This window comes from Grammomys surdaster, unplaced genomic scaffold (genome assembly GCF_004785775.1).
Source record: "Grammomys surdaster isolate TR1022 unplaced genomic scaffold, NIH_TR_1.0 131, whole genome shotgun sequence".
In the NCBI taxonomy this organism is placed as follows: domain Eukaryota; kingdom Metazoa; phylum Chordata; class Mammalia; order Rodentia; family Muridae; genus Grammomys; species Grammomys surdaster.
The window spans coordinates 8148971-8168587 of NW_021604589.1; the positions used below are offsets into that span (position 1 = coordinate 8148971).

General features: G+C 40.8%; 1 protein-coding gene across 3 annotated transcripts in view; it reads right to left on the reverse strand.

Moving 5' to 3' along the window:
• The window catches only part of Clcn4 (chloride voltage-gated channel 4), a 67561-nt gene that overhangs the window by 4835 nt on the left and 43109 nt on the right, over window positions 1-19617 (reverse strand). For all 3 annotated transcript variants that reach the window (XM_028762132.1, XM_028762131.1, XM_028762130.1), the window contains exons 7-12: window positions 16608-16814; window positions 16413-16493; window positions 14757-15302; window positions 11851-12037; window positions 10476-10874; window positions 4406-4622 (exon numbers count right to left, since the gene is read on the reverse strand). In XM_028762132.1, coding sequence (XP_028617965.1) covers window positions 4406-4622; window positions 10476-10874; window positions 11851-12037; window positions 14757-15302; window positions 16413-16493; window positions 16608-16814 — 1637 coding nt within the window. The remainder of the gene's footprint in view (window positions 1-4405; window positions 4623-10475; window positions 10875-11850; window positions 12038-14756; window positions 15303-16412; window positions 16494-16607; window positions 16815-19617) is intronic.

Below are 19617 nucleotides of genomic sequence, written 5' to 3' on the forward strand. Positions count from 1 at the left end.
AGAAGAAGAAGAAGAAGAAGAAGAAGAAGAAGAAGAAGAAGAAGAAGCAGCAGCAGCAGCAGCTGGATGCTTGTAGAGAAGGTAGTCCGAGTTACACAGTAGGAAAAAAAAAACAAGAGAAACTCTGCCTTAAAGAAGATGGAAGAAAAGAAACAACATGGAAAAGTTGTCCTCTGGCCTCTACACATGAGGTATGGCACATGTACCCATACTCATACGCTCTGACAAACATCATATGCACAACCTCAGACAATAGTAATAATAATCACATATAATAATGATGATGATGATGATAATGATAATAACAGCTGCAAAAGGAAAAAGAACCAAATAAAATAAGAGACAGGGCCAGATGGACTTATACAAAGTTCGTGTTGCCATTCAAATGCTAAAATGTGGTCATGGAAATCAAAGACAGGTGAAAGAATTCTAGTGCCAGGGACCAGTAGATGGAAGTGAAAAGGCAAGTGTTAAGAATTGGGTGTTCTTTCAAAATTAAAAAAAAATTAGGAAATTCATAGCATCTAGTCATAATATGCCACCAAGTAAGCTATGATCAAGAACTAAATGTGAGCAGATCAGTTCACAGGGACAGAGTATCCATAGGTGATCTCGATGGTGCCAAAGGCCCCACAGCTGACCAGTCACAATATGTGAACAGTGCTTCAGCTTGACCAGATCACTAATCTTCCGCAATGCGTATTTTACTTGAAAACACAGATCATGATGACTGCCTCTGGACCACCTGCCTTGGGTGATTCCACTTAAATTGGATTCTATCCATATCCCTGTGTGTGGTAGTTAAGACTGAATGCCTGACACATGCAAGGTAAACACTCTACCAGAGTCAGGTCCCCAATCCTCTAAAGTTATTATTATTTTCTTTTGAGATAGGGTCTCACTAAATTACTCAAGCTGGTCTTGAACCCACTCCACAGAGAAGACAGCCTTGAACTTGCCATTCTTCTGCTTTAGCCTCCTGAGTACATTCCTGAATACATGGGATTTCAGGAGCCACTTAGTCCAGCAGGTTTTTATTTTAAACAGTTTATATTTTTGGTATTGGTGCTGGGCATAGAACCCAGGGCCATGTGCATATAATAAGTGATGTAGCACAGGCATCTATTTTAAAACCCTTTTTGAGCTTTCTCCAGTTCTCAACCAAAATGGATGCTAAGTAAGGATCTCCTTGCAAAAAAAAAGTAAGCCCACTTTCATTTGCAAAGTTATGGGAGTACACACACACAAACAGACAAACACATACATACATACATACATACCTCTCATATATCTATAAATAATCTGGGCCATGTTTTATTATCTTTAACCTAGAGATAGAATCTAATATACCCATGATTGGTAACATGTACCTACAGTCTCAGTTCATGGGACGCTGAGGCATTTGGATCTCACTTGAGCCCAGAAACTCTGGATCAGCCTGAACAGTTTAGTGAGATCAGTCCCTTTACCATTATCATCATCATCAACAACAGCAAAAACAACTAAAATAAAGTATTTATAGTTCTGAAAACCTCTTCATAAAGTTCTGTAGCTATAAAGTCTGCAAGTTAGATTGGTTCCATCAGCACTGAGGAAATATAAGTTCTAGATCCATCCACCTTGGGTTTGAGCATAAATCATGCCCTGATCTACAACAACAAAACATCAACCCAGAAGGAAGCAAAACCAAACCCAGCAGGCTTCATTAGTGGCAGTAAATGTCCTATTTGATTTAAATCGAGTGTTTGAACTCCCAGAATCTTTGGGTAGCACTCCATGAAAATCCGGTGACTAACAAATGGCCAGATGTATGACAAAGGACCTAAAATGTAGAGCAAAGCAGATGGGGTCTTCTGAGACAGCTATGCTACTCAGACCCCTATGGGGCACCTAACAAGGATAAGGGAAATCTGATATAATCACCCATGTTTGTTTTCCCTTTCTAGAATATCTGAGAGAAAATTTATCCAAATTCTATATTAGTACCTGAAGGCTTCTTAGATTCTAGCACTCTGGGTACAAAGCATCTCTCGTTCCTACTCTGTTTTTTTATGAATATTCTGGTCCCCAGGCTTAAAGATAGCCTGCAGACAATCAAGTCAAGGGACAGACTCAGACTCTCATCCACTAGAGAAGGGAAGGCACATGGCAATGGAATGCATCAAAACCATGAGCTGGCTTGAGCCGTGGGCCTGCCCTGGCTGAAAGCCCAAGGAGAAGATGAAAGGCCCCACAAACAAGAATCCCTTGCCAGCACTAACGTATCAGCATCTGTATTTGTTTAAAACACGTAGAGCCAGAGAACGAAGGAGAGTTGTTTTCTCTTAGAACATTCAGAGCCAATTTCAGCACCCAGATCTTCACAGGAAAACCTCATGGGGCTCCATGAGGTGTAAGTGGGCATTGGGGGCAGAATTTCCTGACTGAACTGGAAATTCCAATGATAACTGACATCAGACTATTTTAGAGGAAAGGAGAAACTGCTATACACTTGAGATGGCCTGAGCAATCACTGTGGTATTCCATGCTGAAAACCCAAGTGCAGATATTCATTTCAGTGGTTCTCAGAGTGCGATCCCCAGGAGCTTGTTAAAAACTCACTTTCTCAGACCTTACCCAAGACCTCAGGGACCAGAAGGTCTGGAGTAGAACACATAAAATGGGTTTCACCTGGGGGTTCATCCTCTAGTGAGGACATTCTGATGTATATTCAAGTATGAGAAAGTAGAGAGTAACTTTAAATTTCATGGGAAGTTGTGATTGATAGCCTCAGTTAGAATGAAGGCAAAACCTGTCCCACTAATAAGGAGTTGTGCAGGTAAAGTTGTGCACACTGAAAGCTTGCAGAGGCTGTAGCCCTATGACTAGCTCAGCAGGAAGGAAGCCAATTGAGTAAGATTCTTCACTTAAAAACAATAGTCAACCCAGGGTCCTTGTACTATGACACTAGTGTGACATTTTAAGCAAAATTTGTGCGGTTTGTCGCAGGAAATGTGTTGTACAGTGTAGAACTTTTAGCAGCACCATCATCCCCTATCTACTATGCAACTATACCACCACTTGCTTGGGTTGTGACATCCAAAACTATCCCATGATCCAACAGAACAAAAACACCCTTGTTGAGGACTACTAGTATGTACAACACCTTTGTTGTACATACTCTACAGTGTGTTGACTCTAGAATAGTAGATGGTGTTAAGATAGTTCAGCCTCTGGATTTTACAGAGGCCTAAACTATGTTGGATATCAAACGCTACAAAATATCTCTTATCTCTATCCTCTGACCTAGGGAGTACAACTGATAGATGACCAAGGCTTCTAGCACCTTTCTCTATCCAATTTTTTGAGGATATGGCACTTGGTCCATACCCCTGAACCTGAAGGATGGCATTATCACAGCAACCCAGGTATTATCATAGCAATCTGATATTTGTGTTGCTGGTTTCCTGGCCTGTGACAACACAAAACAAAAGTTTCAGAGATGATGCCATTAGGCTTTCAAATTCCTCAGTGTACTGTTTGGGCAAAAAGGTGTCTTTTTTTTTAGAAAAAAGAATATACTGATGTATTCAGCAACTGTCTGAGAATAACATAGATGTGCCATTTACTTTTGGGTAATAATATTCGTGATAAAGTAGGTGAGCAAAGAAAAATTGTTCCCAGTTAAACTCAACACACACACACACACATCATCCACCCACGTGCTGTCCTCATGTGAAAGTTAGGAGCCACACCCATCTAGCTTGCTGTGATGAATTCCCATTCTCTCCCTTTACTCCTTCATAGTAACTCTAGAGCGACAGCTCTTCAGATGTCCAACTTACAGCCAATGTGAGTTTTTTTCCCCAAGGGAAGATAAACTATTCATTGCCATATTTGTGTATTTCCCAATGATTCAGCAAGTGTAAAATATACAAACTTATTGTATGTTTTAGGTTCCTATCCTTTTAAAATGGTGTATAACTGACAAAAGTTTTGAGTACTGTGCATCCAAGTCTATTTCCCCCATAACTTCTTTTGGCTGCTTCTTTTGGAATGCTACTATAATTTTGAGTGGCATTTATGTTATGGAATAGCAGAACTAACTGCACCTTCTCCCTAAGCCAAGTGTTACATGGTAGAAGAAACAAGTTGTTCTTTAACTACTCCCTTTGACTCAGCCTTCAGACTGAACCCAGGCTATAGTCTAGCCTAGAAGTTTCTCCCTCCTCCCAGGCTACTGGTCCCCACCTCTGCTCAAAGTTCTCAAGCTTCTTGTACATTTCTTTCTCAATGCATCCAACTTAGTTTAGTGGTAGCATCTGTCCAGGACTAGTCCACCCCAATGGATCATGACTTCCTTAAGGCCAGACACATTAAAGCTGGTCACACTGTGCATTCTCTCTTCCCTTGTCTGGATACTCACCCACTCCGTGTTACCAGGCATTGTCGGAGCCCCAGTTTCCGGAAAATGTCCACCACTGTCTCCATGGGCGTGTGGTCTGTGACAGTGAAAGGGCTCAGGTTCAGAATGCGCCTCAGCTTCAGTGGATGTGGGCTGTTGGCAGGCAGCTCAGGGGGCTCCTCTGTGAAGTACATGATGGAATTGCTCACGATGCCCTCTTGCCTCTGTCTGGCATTTTCTAGAAGAGTGAGAAAAAATGATAAGCCACATACAAAAACCTTGTACTTCACTACCCACACCTGCCCACCTACAGCATCTCAGAATCTCCAAAAGGAGTTTAGAGGGCAAAAAGCACAGTTGTAATAAGTACTTTAGCCAAACATCTGTGAAGCTGGCATCCCTCTCACATGTCCCTGCTGTGACCAGAGAGTTCACTGCCAACATGTTGCAAGATGAGCCCCCACCAACATGGCCCTAAACAGATGTCCCCTGCTTTTGTCTAGACTCAAGAGTACCCCAAATGACCACCAAAGGGCCTCCATCCTCACTTTTATTTATACCATCTCACCACGGGCTGAACTTTGTGAGAACAAGAAACCTCATTTCACTGCCCAGTAACCTTAGCACAATTTTGTTTTTTTACAAACGGGCTTACAAATGGCCTAAATGGCATTATGAATCCTAAAGGAATGAGAATCCAATAAGACTTGCCTAGGCTCACAGCCCAGAAATGCAGCTCAATACCAAATATGACCCTTGGGACCAAAGAAACAACCCTAAAAAAGCTGCATCCAGCCACCTCTTGATTCTCCTCTCTTTAAAATGTGCCATTTCATAGATTTCACAAAGAAAGATAGTAAAACTGTTATGGTAGCAATTACTTCATTTCTGTCTGTAGGCAAGGCCATATGATGCTGGAGAAAAGTAGGGTAACCGGAATTCATTAGAGCTACAGCTTAATGTAGTGCTAGAAACCCAAGCTATTTTAAGTCACACGTGAAATAAATCCATCGGTCTCAAGATATTTCTCCAAGGCCATTTTCCTTCTGTTGGAATTTTAATCTTCCTTTTAGTTCATGGGAAAAGGTTAGGGAAAATGTACATCAGGGCCGGCCTTAAAAATGAATGCCAGTTCCTATAGTACAGTTCTTAACCTTCTCAAAGACGACCACTATTCACCTATATTGTTCCTTCAAAAATAAAATTCTTGCTGCTTCCTCCAAGACCATTTAGAATACTCTAATGGAATACTGGAATCATCCGGGTCAGGCTTAGTCTGAAAACAGGGCTCTGTTGTAAAGAGGAAAGGCAGGCCTGCTGGGTAAATGCCTGCACATTATATGGGTCAGGTTGAATTTAACTACATCAAATGGGATGTGATTCAGCCACAAATACCCGATAACACTGACGTACAGCATGCTTTCAAGTGTAGATCCTGTACAATCCACACTACAGGATACACACTGTGCTCTTGTCTCTTAATCCAAAAGGTTTCTGTCTTAAAGCTCCCAGGCACAGAGGCCATATTCAGTACATACTTATTTGCTCATTTCCACAAGCCAAATTAGTCTCTTCGAGTCCCATATAACATGATTTCCATCCACTTCAACAATCAGATTGAATATCAGGATTGAATCAAACCACGACCATTAATTGAGAACTAATCACATGGGTTTGTCAAGCCTCTCATAAAACCATCCAGCCCAGTTGGTGAAATAAACAGAAAAGGAAGGTTTCCTCATAATCTCCTGATACTGTTTGAAACCCTGATAAAAACAGCTAGTGCTGACCAATGTATTCCTTGTGCCAAGATCATGTCTAAGCATGCAATAGGCATATAACATTTTGTTAAAGATTTGTTTTCATTTGAATTGTGTGTTTGTGTGTGTGTATGTGTGTGTACATGTGCTTGTCTGTGTGTGCACTTGTGAAGACCAGAAGGGTCATTGAATATCCTAGAACTTGAGTTACAGGATGCTGCAAGCTGCCTGACATGGGTGATGGGAACAGAACTTGGATCCTCTGGAAGAGCAGCAAATGCTCTCAGTGGCTAAGCCATTTCTTCAGCCCCAACACAAAACATTGCTGTCATATGCATGCATGGACAAAATCTACTAAATGTCACTGTATCTAGCTGTTTGTCATGTAGAATAGAGCCTATTTCATGGAAGAGGCATTAGAAAAGAATGCCCAAGAGCTATCTACCACCCAGGCAAAGATTGTAAAAAGTAGCTGGGATCAGATGGGAATCCATGTTATGTTTCTTGCTATGCTGGTTAACAGTGACTCATCCTTCCAGAATGGCTCTCCTACGTTACTTTGGAGCTAAATTACAAAGATTTATACTAAGGTTTCAAACTCTGGAGAAGGAGGTGCTACACCTATGCTTCTGAGCCATATCTTGAGCCCCCAAACATAGTTTTTAAGACATAAAAGATAAGAAGAAAATTCACTAAATGCTAACTATGATAGCCTTTGTTTCACAGTGGTGAGAATGAGGGTATCTTTTTTTTTTCCAATTTTTTTCAATAACTTAGGAGGACATATTTCTTTTACTTTTATTTTTAAAAAGTAATAAAAATAACTTGATTTTTAAATGTTTGAGAGGTCAAGTACTTAAAGGTATCTTTCAATCGTTTAATGTAAAAGGCTTCATCATACTATTATACTGGAACTAGTCTTGATAGACACACCTCCTTTGAAGATGATGTATATTTTACGAGCACCTGCTAAGGCTGTTCAACCTCATATTCCACTTTCTAGTAGTAATAATGTCAGATGCAAAGAGGGTAATTAATATGGTGTTGGTGACATGCATTTCCCATATGTGATAGATGAAGAAAAATTTTTTTAAATTAGAAATAAACATCTAATAAGTCTGTGAGTGGCTTCAGAACAATGATTCTTAACTGGGAACAGTTTTTGCCCCATTCTCAGGGGAATTTAGTAATGTCTAGGGGCACTTTTCATTGTTACAAAATAGAAAAGGGGAGTGCCACTAGATTCTAGTGGAGAGAGAACAAGGATGCTGTTCAATACCCTACAGTATGCAGGACATCTTCAACCAGATCTAAATGTCGGTGGTATTAAGGTTACGAGCCTTTACTTTAGAGTAATTGTTTCCAGGGAAGCTATGCTCTGTTATCCAGTTGGATAAGAATGCTTCCATAAAACAAACACAATTAACAAGAAAGGTTAAAATGGAAAATTGGAAGCAACCACTCTCATGCTAAGTAGCAGTATGACATGACTTAAACACTATGTAGAAGGAAAAGATTATTTTATAAGATACTACCTACCAAAGCATGGAGAAATCTCTCACACACACCATATATTTTAACACTTAGCAGAAAGTAATTAACAGCACTATTCCACATGACCTAGTCCAATAATTAAGACTGCTTCCAGACAGAAACCTCTACACTTACAGAGCCTGTCTGGCAGATCTGATACCTATCTTCTCATTCTGTCCTGAATATGGATCCCTTTATGCAAGCAAGCATCTTCCATATGCTGGAGAATCATTATTAAGTCATCCACTAGATGAAAAAAAAAACAACAATGAGAGTTTCCTTAACTCTTCTCCATAACTCTTTAACTTTCCATTCCTTTAATCATCTCTGTGGCTTCCCACTGAGTCCTCTTGGAACCTGTACTTGCTTAATTGCAGAAGCCAGGACTTGAAGAGCCTGAGCCCTGCTGAGTACAGAACAATCTTCATATTTGCAAAGAGTAATGAGAGGGGAAATTTCCCTTGCTAGGAATGTGAACCAGGGTCGCATACATGTCCAGTGATTAATAACTCTGATTCCCGCAAGGGGGCGCTAACTATCACCCTCTAATAGAAAGACCAGAGCTGTTCTCTGGTATTCCAGAGATGGATTAAGAATAACAAAACTTAATAACACATATATGTGAAAACACTATTATGAAATCCATTACTTTGTTAACTTAACAAAGCTATTTTTACATTTTAGAAGAACAAAATGTAAAATGTAAGCAAATCTTTAATTTTCTCATTTCTCATTCTTTCCTTATGACAACTTTCTTGAATGTTCCTTGCAGTAGCCCTTAAAAGTGAACTTGGTATGGGAGAGTTTTAGCAAACTGTTTAATGTCCTATCTCAATAGTCATGCAAGAGCATATAATTCCTCAAATACAAGTCATAAATCTCACCACCAGAAAGTGGTGATCCTGCCGTTTCCATGGCTTAGGAAAACAGCTTGTCTGATTCCTTGGAGCAAAACACCCCTCACCTTTTCTGCAAGCCATGTAAATAGCAGCTTCTGCACTACGATGGGCCTAACCAAAAGCATAGAAATATGATTTACACTGCATGGTGCCTCTTCAGATATTCCAAACATAGCTTCTGAGAGAGTGCACACTTGCAGAGCTTCAATTTCTTCTCCAAGGAGTTGATACCAATTACCACTTCCCACTTGATTACAGTAATAGATTTAAGCAAAATTAGTAAGCTGTCTCTTAGCAGGTGTGCCTGGAGCAGCACAATAAGTAATGATTCTGTGACATTTATTACTTCAATTTCTAAACTAAACCTTTGAGTAAATGATTTGGGGGGATTGAATGCATTTTAAAGGCTGCTGATTCCATTATTACAAAACAAACCCAACCCTACTTAAACAACTTTTTAATGATCTCCTTACTTGTAAGGCAATATTTATCCCTCAAGGTACCTCCCTATTCCAAGACAGGACCTATATAAAGAGAAACATCTCTGAGTGCTCATACAAGAATTTGTCATGGTACCTAAAATCTAAGCTGAAACTTTATTTTCGGTGTGAGCTAACCATTAAAGTTAGAAGACAGTGCTTATCTACACTAACATTTGGAAAGCTTTAGGGGAAGATATCTTAAATATATTTTAAGATATTTAATATGGGAAAGGAGTTTTAAAAATAGAAAAGGAAGTGCCTGGGAAATAAGAACAAAGAGCCAGAGGATAAACAGCAGCCTCATGAAGATGTGTTAACAGTGAGGTAATCAGCAGCCATGCAGGAGGAAGAAGGTCTCATTGTTATAGTGCAGGAACATTCTGGAAGATGTGCTGGAACATACCACCGTCCTATGGGCATAGAAGTTGTGCCAGAGGCTTGTCTCCCATATGATATAGGAGCATTTCACAGATCATGGAGCAGGACTGCTGATGAGCAGGGCCTGATGTTAACTACGCATGGGAAGATGGGCTACAATGGCACTTGTACCTGCTACACCCCAAGGTCCACAGGACTTTGGTCCTCTGAAGCACATTATTTCTCTTTGCCTGGAGCTCTTTCTACAGCCTTTATCCAGGTCTACATCTTGCTTTCTTTCCACTCCCGCCATCCCTGGCAAAATGAATCTATGGATTGGCTTCCTTGGAATATCCCACCTGGATATCATTCCCTTCTCTGCTATCCAAAGAAAACTTCATGACAGAAGCAGCAACAACAACATTAGCATATATCCTAGCAGGAATGGAGCTCCAGTGGCTGCGTCCCCACAGCAACCACTTTAATCTAGGAATATCTACCTCAGGACTTGAATTTAAATCTTAACTCTCAACAATGTGAGTTGAGAGCCAGAAGCCTTAGCATGACTGGGAACCTCAGAAGGAATATACAGTCTCAAAACCCAGTGGGCCAGTTAAATTAGAATTCGTATCTTGACCTGATCCTAGATGACAAATCTGCTAAAATCAGAGCTTGGAAACTTCTGATTTTTAACTTTTTATCATAAATTTTGTTTTTGAGAATACAGGAGCGCACTGTATTCATATCATTTTTACACTTCCTTCTCCCCTTCTAACTTTTCCTGTTTCTTCCCATATCATCTAAATTTCCTGTTCTCTTCCTCTATAGTTACGATACATATGCATCTACATACTAAGCACATACAACCTACTGAATCCAATTAGTGTTGCCCATATATGCACAGGTTGAGCACTGACCACTTAAACGTGACATGTTGGGGGCCTGTCAAGGAAAGCCCTTGACTTAAGGAACTCCCTGGAACTCATATGCTGATTCTAGGGATTCAGAAGCTACCATTAGTCTCTAAGGAAAACGTGAAAGCCTCCCTGTCCTTACTCACTTATAGCCAAGATTAGCTCCCGCCTCTGGGCAAAGCCAATGAGGCGCTCCGAGTCTCTGGAGACCACCACAGGAAAGCCATTGTAGTCTGTCTCCTTAATGAGAGTCTCCACATCCTCCACAGTCATGCTGTCCTGGGTTAGTACTGACAATGGTGGTTCTCCCCTCCGGGGCCGCATCACATCAGTGGCCAGGGTACGGTGGGTGAACTCATCCTTCACATCAAGAAATGGGTACCCATTCAGATGGATATGGGCTTCATAAATCCCTTCTTTCCCAAAGGCATCAGCCACCCACTTGCTGGTGACAGCGGCTGCCATCAGGGGTACAATATATTCCAGACCTCCAGTCAGTTCAAACATGATGACCACCAGAGACACTGTCATCCTAGTCACTCCACCTATAACAGAAAAGGACAGTGAGATTTAAAAGCCTAGCCCTTGTCCCCATGAATGTGTGATTTGTGCAAACAAACAAGTTTACAGACCATAATTTCATCCCAAGCAGGCTCTCTAAAGAGAATTTTCGGTCCTTCTCATACTTGTTCCAAAGAGTCAGTCCCACATAATGACTGGGCTCTGTTAAAGTCAGCTTTGCATCAGGGACCTGTTTATTGCCTAACAGGGAGCTCCACTCCAACGAGGAACATGGGTTATTTTAAGGAATATTAGATTGGACAGAGATCCAGCTTTCCCTAGGTATTCAAAGGCAATGCCAACAAAATCCTATTCTAATAAACTTAAACCAGGACTTCTTAACCTTAATACATAAGATATAAGATATCTGTTATCAAGAAGGTCCTATGCTCATAAGCTAAGCAGCCTCTGTGCCCTCTACCCACTACACACAAGTGACACTTGTAGTTATGGTAAGGAAAAGTATCTCCAATGTCACTTGTTACAAAGCAGTATTCTAGATCAGTGGTTCTCAAACTTCCTAATGCTGTGAATTTTTAATGCAGTTCCTCATATTCTTGTGATCCCCATCCACAAAATTATTTTGTTGCTACTTCATAACTCTAATTTTGCTACTGTTACAAATTGCAATGTAAATATCTGTGTTTTCCCACGGTCTAAGGTGACCCTTGTGGTTGCAAGCCACAGGTTGAGAACCACTGTTCTAGATGGTACATCTGTAAGATCAGCTTGCACTTTTGAATGACTGGACAGAGGAGAACCTTCTAAAACATGTGAAAGTGTGTCTGTGTGTATGTGTGTTGAACAAGGCATTGGCTAACAAATTGGAATTTACTTGTTATCAATATACAGCCTATCCCCATCCCAAGCAAAGCCAATGACCAAATCCCTCTTTCTTCTTGTCTGACATCTAAGGTAGATCAGCACCCTGTCCTCCTCCTTCCCCACCCATAGCTGTACCTAGACAGGCTGCAGCTCCCACCATTGCATAAAGCCCTGGTGTGACACAGTCCGCTCCAGGCCTGCACCAGTTCCTGAAGATGATCCAGTCATGATGATGGTAGGCCAGCTGCTCCACGCCAATTCCCACCATCCGGCCTGCCATCGCTCCTACAGCCATACTGGGGATGAAGAGACCTGAGGGAATCTCGAAGGAGCATACAGAGAAAAGGAAGCCTGAGAAAAGGAAGAGGCCCAGTTCTCCCAGTCCCAGGGAGAGTAAGAGTCTCCCACCCCCACAACATTCACATTTGGCTTAGGTCCTCACAGGAGACAAGACTCTTCAAAACAAGGAAGCTGGGAAAAGGTGAGACAAATGATTTGACCCACACAGTCACTTAGATGGTTGAGTCCACTGCAACTCAAAAAGAACACAGTTTGACACTTTCATTTCCTCTCCTTCAAAGGCCAGCCCCTTTGCCTGCTGTGCATTAAAGAATAAACTTCACTGCAGATAACATTCCAAGCCAGCATCTGCCACCTGAGCCCCTCACCACTTTCTCACTCCCCTAGCTGTGTCATTCACACTGGCTTTGAAAATTAAATGTCAAAGCCACAGCATGAGAACGGATGAGAATGGCCTTCCGTTGCTCCCAGGTAAAATAAACTGAGCACACTGAGTCAAGTCCTGATTAGCTGTCCTGGATCCTCCAAAAGCTTTTCAAAGACTTACTGCTCTCTTCAAAGGGTGATGGCCGGAACACCTATCAGGGGAAGAGAGGAGGAAACTATCCCTTTCCTGACTCAACTCATTTTCCAAGAAGCTTTCAGAATATTTTCCAGCCAGCTCAGGGGCAGCAAGAAAGCCAACTGTGTGGTCAAATAGGTGTCGGTAGTGGTGAATTTTCTACGTTTATGAGTGAAAACATATTTTGGGTTAGCTGGTGATCATATGCATCATATGCTTCAGAATTCCCTGACTCCCAAGTCCACTGAGAACCCACAAGCTTGTGAATTTCTCAGCAGCTGCTCTTCTCACCACCCCAGTGGCCATCAATTTGAGGATGAAAGCAGATCTTTAACCTCCCCGAAATGAAGGAGGCAGCCTCTTGTGCAATCTCTAGAGGTCAGAATGACCTTTGAAAAACCATCTCTTTCTGAATTTCCCTCACTCCACAGTTATTGAGACCCCTTTAACTTGAAAGTAGGCCTTCCTTGGTAAACACTAAAAAGGGTAACCAGTAGCATCTTCCTGGAACCCAAAGAGAAACTCCTTTTGATAGTAACTTAAGGATAAGAGTGAGTCATCTGCTTAATGAGTCCTACCCATCTTGTGCCTTCCAAAGTCACCATTTCTGAGAGTCCGTAAAAAGAAGATTTTTAATACCACATGGCAATAGTAATGGCCACATATGTGCATGTTTTATGAAAAGTCGTTAAGCTGTGACCAACTCTGTATGAATGGTATATTCTGATAAGCTTTTAAATAGAAATAATGGTAATATTCACAACAACTAAGAGGCAAAACAAACCCAGCTGTCCATAGAAAGCTGAATGGATGAATAAAATGTTGGATATACATAAAATAAAATACGACTTAGCCAATAAAAGGAACAAAATATTGGAACATGGTGCACTGTGGATGAACCTTGAAACCATGATGGTGAGTGAAAGATGCCAAACACAAAAGGCCACATATCCCATTCCATTTATATGAAATATCTAAAATAGGTAAATCTACAGTGTCAGAGAACACATGAATGGCTGCAGAGTAGAGGAGGGGAAGAATAATTATTAATATGGTGTCTTTTAGGGAATGAAAATTTTCTGAATCTAAATAAGCAATCGCTACCCTATATTCCTGGATGTATGTAAAGACAATAAACTCTGTACTTTAAAATGATAAACTTGGCTAGGCATGGCACTAACATCTATAATCCCAGCATTTGAGAGGAAGAGGCTGGTGGATAACAAGTTCAGAAACAGCCTGATCTAAACAGTGAAACTCCATCTCAAGGAGAAAAAGAAAGCAATAATAATGCCTCCATACCATGGGAGGTACGTATATCTGAGTTGGGTTAAACCAGAATGAAAGAACCTGCCTTCTCTCCAAAAATGGAAGCATGCACTATTATCCACAGTTCTCAAAAACATCATCATCATCAACAACAACAACTATTAGATGTGTGCAAACAGTCCATGTCATGAACCTACTTAAATTCAGACAAGGGAGCAATTACTCTGTGTTCTCATGATGCTGATGTAGTAGTCATACTGCCCGGTACAGATTCTCTGAATGCTGGTGGCTTTGCCTGTGTCTCCCCAGAGCCATATACCTTTCAAGGACAGCATTTTGTGTTGGGCTCTGTACCCCAAAGACCTCGTATCCTTTCTCGGGATACAGATAATTCTCAAGGGCTCTCTACCTGCCATCACGCACTCGGCAACTAAACCTATACTTGTCTAAGACAATGAAATGACTTAATGTCCAACCCTATATCTTGTACATATCCCACAAATTGAGTTGGATCAAATTATCTACAGTTTCTTCAACTAGAAAGTGGAACTATCCAGGTGTGATAACACATGCTTTTAATTCCAGTTCTTGGGAGGCATGAGATCTCTATGAGTTCAAGGCTAGTCTGGTCTAGATAGCAAATTCTGGGCCAGTCAGTTACACTGTGAAACCCAGTATTCAAAAAAAAAAAAAAACCACGGCACACAAAGAAAATGAAAATAAAATTTCGACTTCATATGTTTGCTGTCTAGAGAACTGTTTCCATTCAATGAAAAGAAAATGAAGCTCATGAAAACATTCAATAAAGGTCAGCGTTTCTCTTCTTCAAATGATAATTTTATTTGGAGAATAATGTGCTGTATCTCCCCCCACCAAGTGCCCTCTTCCTCCTTCTTTCTGCTTCACTTACCTTCATGCCAAAGGTAAATATAGTAATGACTATTTTGAAGATCAGTGCCAAGGCCAGCTGCCACATGGCTGTGTAAACTCCAACCCCTGCTGGCCGGTCCGGAATGTCATCCACAGGCCGAGTCATGTTGGGGTCATTGATGTAGTCACAGAGCTGAGAAGACTCAAGAGCCCCACAATCGTTGAATAGCTCAGATATGAGCTCACTGGTGCTCTGGCGAGTGTAGGGATTGGGATAGGCAATGATGGCGGTGATGGCTGTCACCACAATGACCTCCAACACGGGATACTTCCCCAGCCTGGTGGTTTTACGCCTTCTGCACCAGGCGATGTTGCAGCGTGTGAAGAGGGTTCCCCACAAACCCCCAAAGACTCCAAGCAGGATGAAAGGGAAGAGTTCAGCCATGTACCAGGGTGTATGATACTCCACATAAAAAAGAACCAGGCGACTATTTCCAAAGGGGTTGATGGAGCGCAGTGTGAAGGCAGCCACCAGGGCTGCAAAAAATGACCTCCACAAGGTTTTCAAGGGAAAGTAGTAACTGACCTGGGACAAACAGAAAATTACACAATGACCAGAGAAAGGCCTGCTCAGAACCTTTCTCTTGGCTTAGCAGCTAACTGCTGGCACTTGGAATAAAAGACACAGTCTAAATACCAAAAGTATATTCCACTTGTGTTATCAGTTTAGGTTTAGTCGTGACCAGGAAGACACTCAAGAAAACTCATGTCTAAACATAAACTCATAAACTGAGAATACAACTGGGTGGTACAGTGTTTATCTAGCAGTCATAAGATCCTTGGTTCATTCCCTGGTACTATAAAAGTTAACATAACAAAAGTTGGACAGCTTTAATCAAAATAGGTTTGTGCTATGTTTTGAAGAGAAATAAAAGGTTTGGGTACAACTAAGAGGTATAGCACATGTTTATTATTGTCCAGGCCCTGAGCATAAATGAAAAATTGGTATATGTACTCATAATACAATTCATGTCACAGAAGTCCTCACAAACTCAGTAATTCTTATTGTATTAACAACAGAATAGACCAAGGGCAGAAAATTTTGGCTTACAAATCAACTCTGACCCAGAAAATATATTTGTATGGCAGCAGAGTTTTTATATTTGTGAATGGTTAGGGTAACAAAAGTGATTACTTATAACCTGAAATATTCATTCAAAAATAGCTTTTTTGTGCTGCATAAGAACTAAATAAAGGTGAAATTTCAAAACTCATAAAGAAAGTTTTCAGTCACATAGCTGTGCTTGCTTATGGATATTGCTGCAAGTCCAGTCAAAGGGCTGTGGCAAAATGTGCAACTCCTGAAACCGTGGGCTGTGGCAAAATGTACAGCTCATGAAACCTGCGTAGTTACCTGTCTTGATCTTTTCAGAAAAAAAAAAAATTCCTAACCCCCGGATTGATCCCTTAAGTTTCAAAACTAAACAGAAGCTAAGCTGTGTGTGTTCCCACACTAGATATCTCTCCAAAAATTTTATATTTGCAATTTAGAAAACAGTACATGAGAGCACATTTAACAGCAGAAACCACATTCCTTAATTAAATGCATGAAGCTTATTTATTCTTCTGTGCTCTGTAGCCACCTACGTATTTCTGGCTACTCCAAAACACGAGAGCCCATTCTGGCCCTTCTTACCTCCTCTAGACTGAAGAGCACACCTCCTATAGGAGCACCAAACGCCACAGAGACACCAGCAGCAGCTGCAGCTGAAAGCACCTGCAAATGGAGACCTTAAAAGTGAGCTTTGTGGACTTTAGTATGGGTGGGAGGAGGTAGAGACTCCAAGAAGTTATGTCCCCTATCGGTGGAGGTGGTAGGGAGGTGGCTCACCTCACGCCTCTTGCCTTCATTCTTGCTATACTTGGAGAAAAGGCTGCTGAAGAAGTTGCCACAGCAACATGCCACATGCACCAGTGGCCCCTCTTTCCCAAGGCTCAGGCCAGAGGATACAACCAGCACGAGGGTGACAGTCTTGATTAGAAGAGTCCATTTCCCCAAGTAGCCCCTGATGATAAAGCCACTCAAAATCGTCTTTATCTGCAACAGAAGATGGAGAGTGAAGAGGAATGAACTACATTGTTCCAGGACTGGAAAAGAAACTGCAACAGCTCTGAACTAGACTCCCTAAGACACAGGATGGAAGGCTATTTCACTTCCTGGTTTGACTGAAATTTTGTGCCAGCATAAGTTTGTATCTTATTACAGTAGCCCTTTTGTCTACCTGTGGAAACACAGACCTCCAGTGGACACCTGAAACCCAGATTATGTCAAACTGTATATACATAAAGTTTAATTTATAAATTAAAGTCAGTAGGAGTGTACATTGGAATTACCACAAATTGCCTTTTTTTTTTTTTTTTGAGATAGATACTCACCCTGGTTGGCCTGGACCTCACTACATAGACCAGTCTAACCTCGAACTTTAAGAAGGTGTACATCACCATGTCCAGGTATAGATTAGTTTTTTAAAAAGTAGATATTTTTAGCATACAAAATAATGATTTTCACTATGATGTTTCCATATGTATAGGTTATACACTTTGTTCCTATTGTCGCATATTGAAAAGGACTTTGAGTACAGAGAAAAGTACTATCTTACTCCTTTGCAGACTTGCTTCATATTATCAATGCCAAAAATTGTTTTGTTCCTACAAGAGCATTTATGTCTTAGCTGAGAATTCAACTAGATGGCAGCATCTATAATGAACTTAGCATATTGAAGTCCACTTTCCCAAGTAGTTCAATAATTTTCTACCTCTAACCTTTGCCACAATGGACTAAAATCATGAATGTTTACCACAGAGCTAGCAACTTTCAAGCCCCTGATTAGGTCCATGAGATACTAGGTCAGTTAATCAAATTCCTACGCAGTTTTCCCAATTGTATGCTATGTTATGGGATAATGTTTTCCCTTGTCAGTGTCATTCACATAACATAAAATGTCTTCTTGTGGACTCTGCCAAGTAAAACAACTTCTCAAACAGCAAACATAATGCTTCTCAACATCACGAGAATCACTTGGTGAACTAGAAAATATCAAGGAGTAGTTCTCTCTGCAGAGGTCTAATCAAGAACTAGCTTTCCCAACAGAGATCTAATGTAATTGCTCTGAGATGTAGCCAAGGCAAAGGGAATTTTACAGCCAGATGATTCTAAAATACTCACCCCCCTAACTTTCTTTAAGGGTCACAGTTTTTCATTGCCTGTTTGTAGTGTTTATTATGTCAATGTTGTTGATTGGGGGAGGTTATGAATGGGCTAATCCTCAAATTTTAAAGGACTGGATACAGAACTTATTTCATCTCAAGATGATGATAGAGACCTCTTGTCTTTTAGTGAGATAGAGTTAAGACAGGGTCTACTATTTAGGCCAAGCTGACCTGATTCTCCTGCCTCCATCTCACAAGTGCTGAGATTACAAGTGGGCACGAGTCACTAATATAATAGCCTCTCGTTTCTCAATTTGATGAGGAGAGGAAAAAAATGAGGAGAACAGAAAGGGAGAAGGAGATGGGGGTAGGGAAGGAGATACACAGACACACACAGACACACACACACACACACAGAGAGAGAGAGAGAGAGAGAGAGAGAGAGAGAGAGAGAGAGAGAGAGATCCCAAAAGTCTCTGTGAGTTGCTTCTCACAGAACATATGAGAGTACTCATAGCTGTAGCCAAACAGTACTTCTTGAACTAATATTTAACGAGTGGTAGTTAAACTAGTATTCAGTGCCCTAACTGAGCCTGTGCTCTGGGACGCTCAGACCTCTGTACTGAAGGGATGTTTGATTATGCCTGCCACAATCTAGCCCTTTTGTGTTGCCTCAAATAAAAATATCTATAATTTTTGTCAGTTAGTTAATATGGATTTGTACCCCAGGGTACATTATAAAAGCATAATACGACTTAGAAATCACAAGTATCTAAATCACCAGAGCCTCTGCCAGCAATGACATGTGGTGAATTGAACAATGTAATAGGTATTTTGTAACTTTCTAAAATGATTTTATAAAATTGTCATGATCAAATTAGGAGCTAAAGAAGGCAGATTCATTCCCAGGAGATGCCTAAATCTAATTACTTCAATTGGAATTGATAGAGACTGAAGCAAGCAGGACTTCAGTGAGATGTATTGCAGAGACTCTTAGTAGATGGTGTTACCCTTAAGAACAAAGCTCTTTCTGACAATAAATACTTGTATGAATTCTCATGTTTCGTAAAGAACAGAAAATTAGTGAAGAACACGTTTTGAGAGGATGCAATTTCTTGTCCAATTGGTAGTGAACACTTGTGGCTTTTGGGATTGTGAACTCCAAGAGGAATTTAGGTCTCTCCAAACTCTGACATCCAAGAAACTATGAGTGTTCATTTCTATGTTATTTGTGTGTATGTGTGGTATGTGGGTGCATTTATGCAGGTGAATGCATCCATGTATGCACATACAGACTGTCTTCTCTATCATTCTACGTTAGTCCCTTGAGACAGGGTCTCTCACTAAACATGAAGCTTACTGTTTCAGGTAGACTGGCTGGTCAGTGAGTTCCTAGGATCTGCCCATCTCCATTCCATAATGCTGGTGCTATAGGAACATGCAGCCATGCTTAACTTTTACTTGAGTGCTGAATATTCAAATTCAAGCCTTTGTGCTTGCACAGTAAGCACTCATACCAACTGAGACATTTCCTTTGCTGAAGTATTCATTTTCAAATATGCTTTACAGAACTTACATGGTGCATTTATTACACAGAAAAAAAATCTCCAAATTAGCATTTTAAAATTTTTATAGTGGGTATGGTGATGCACATCTGCGATCTCAGGCAAGACTCAGAAGGATCAGATAAA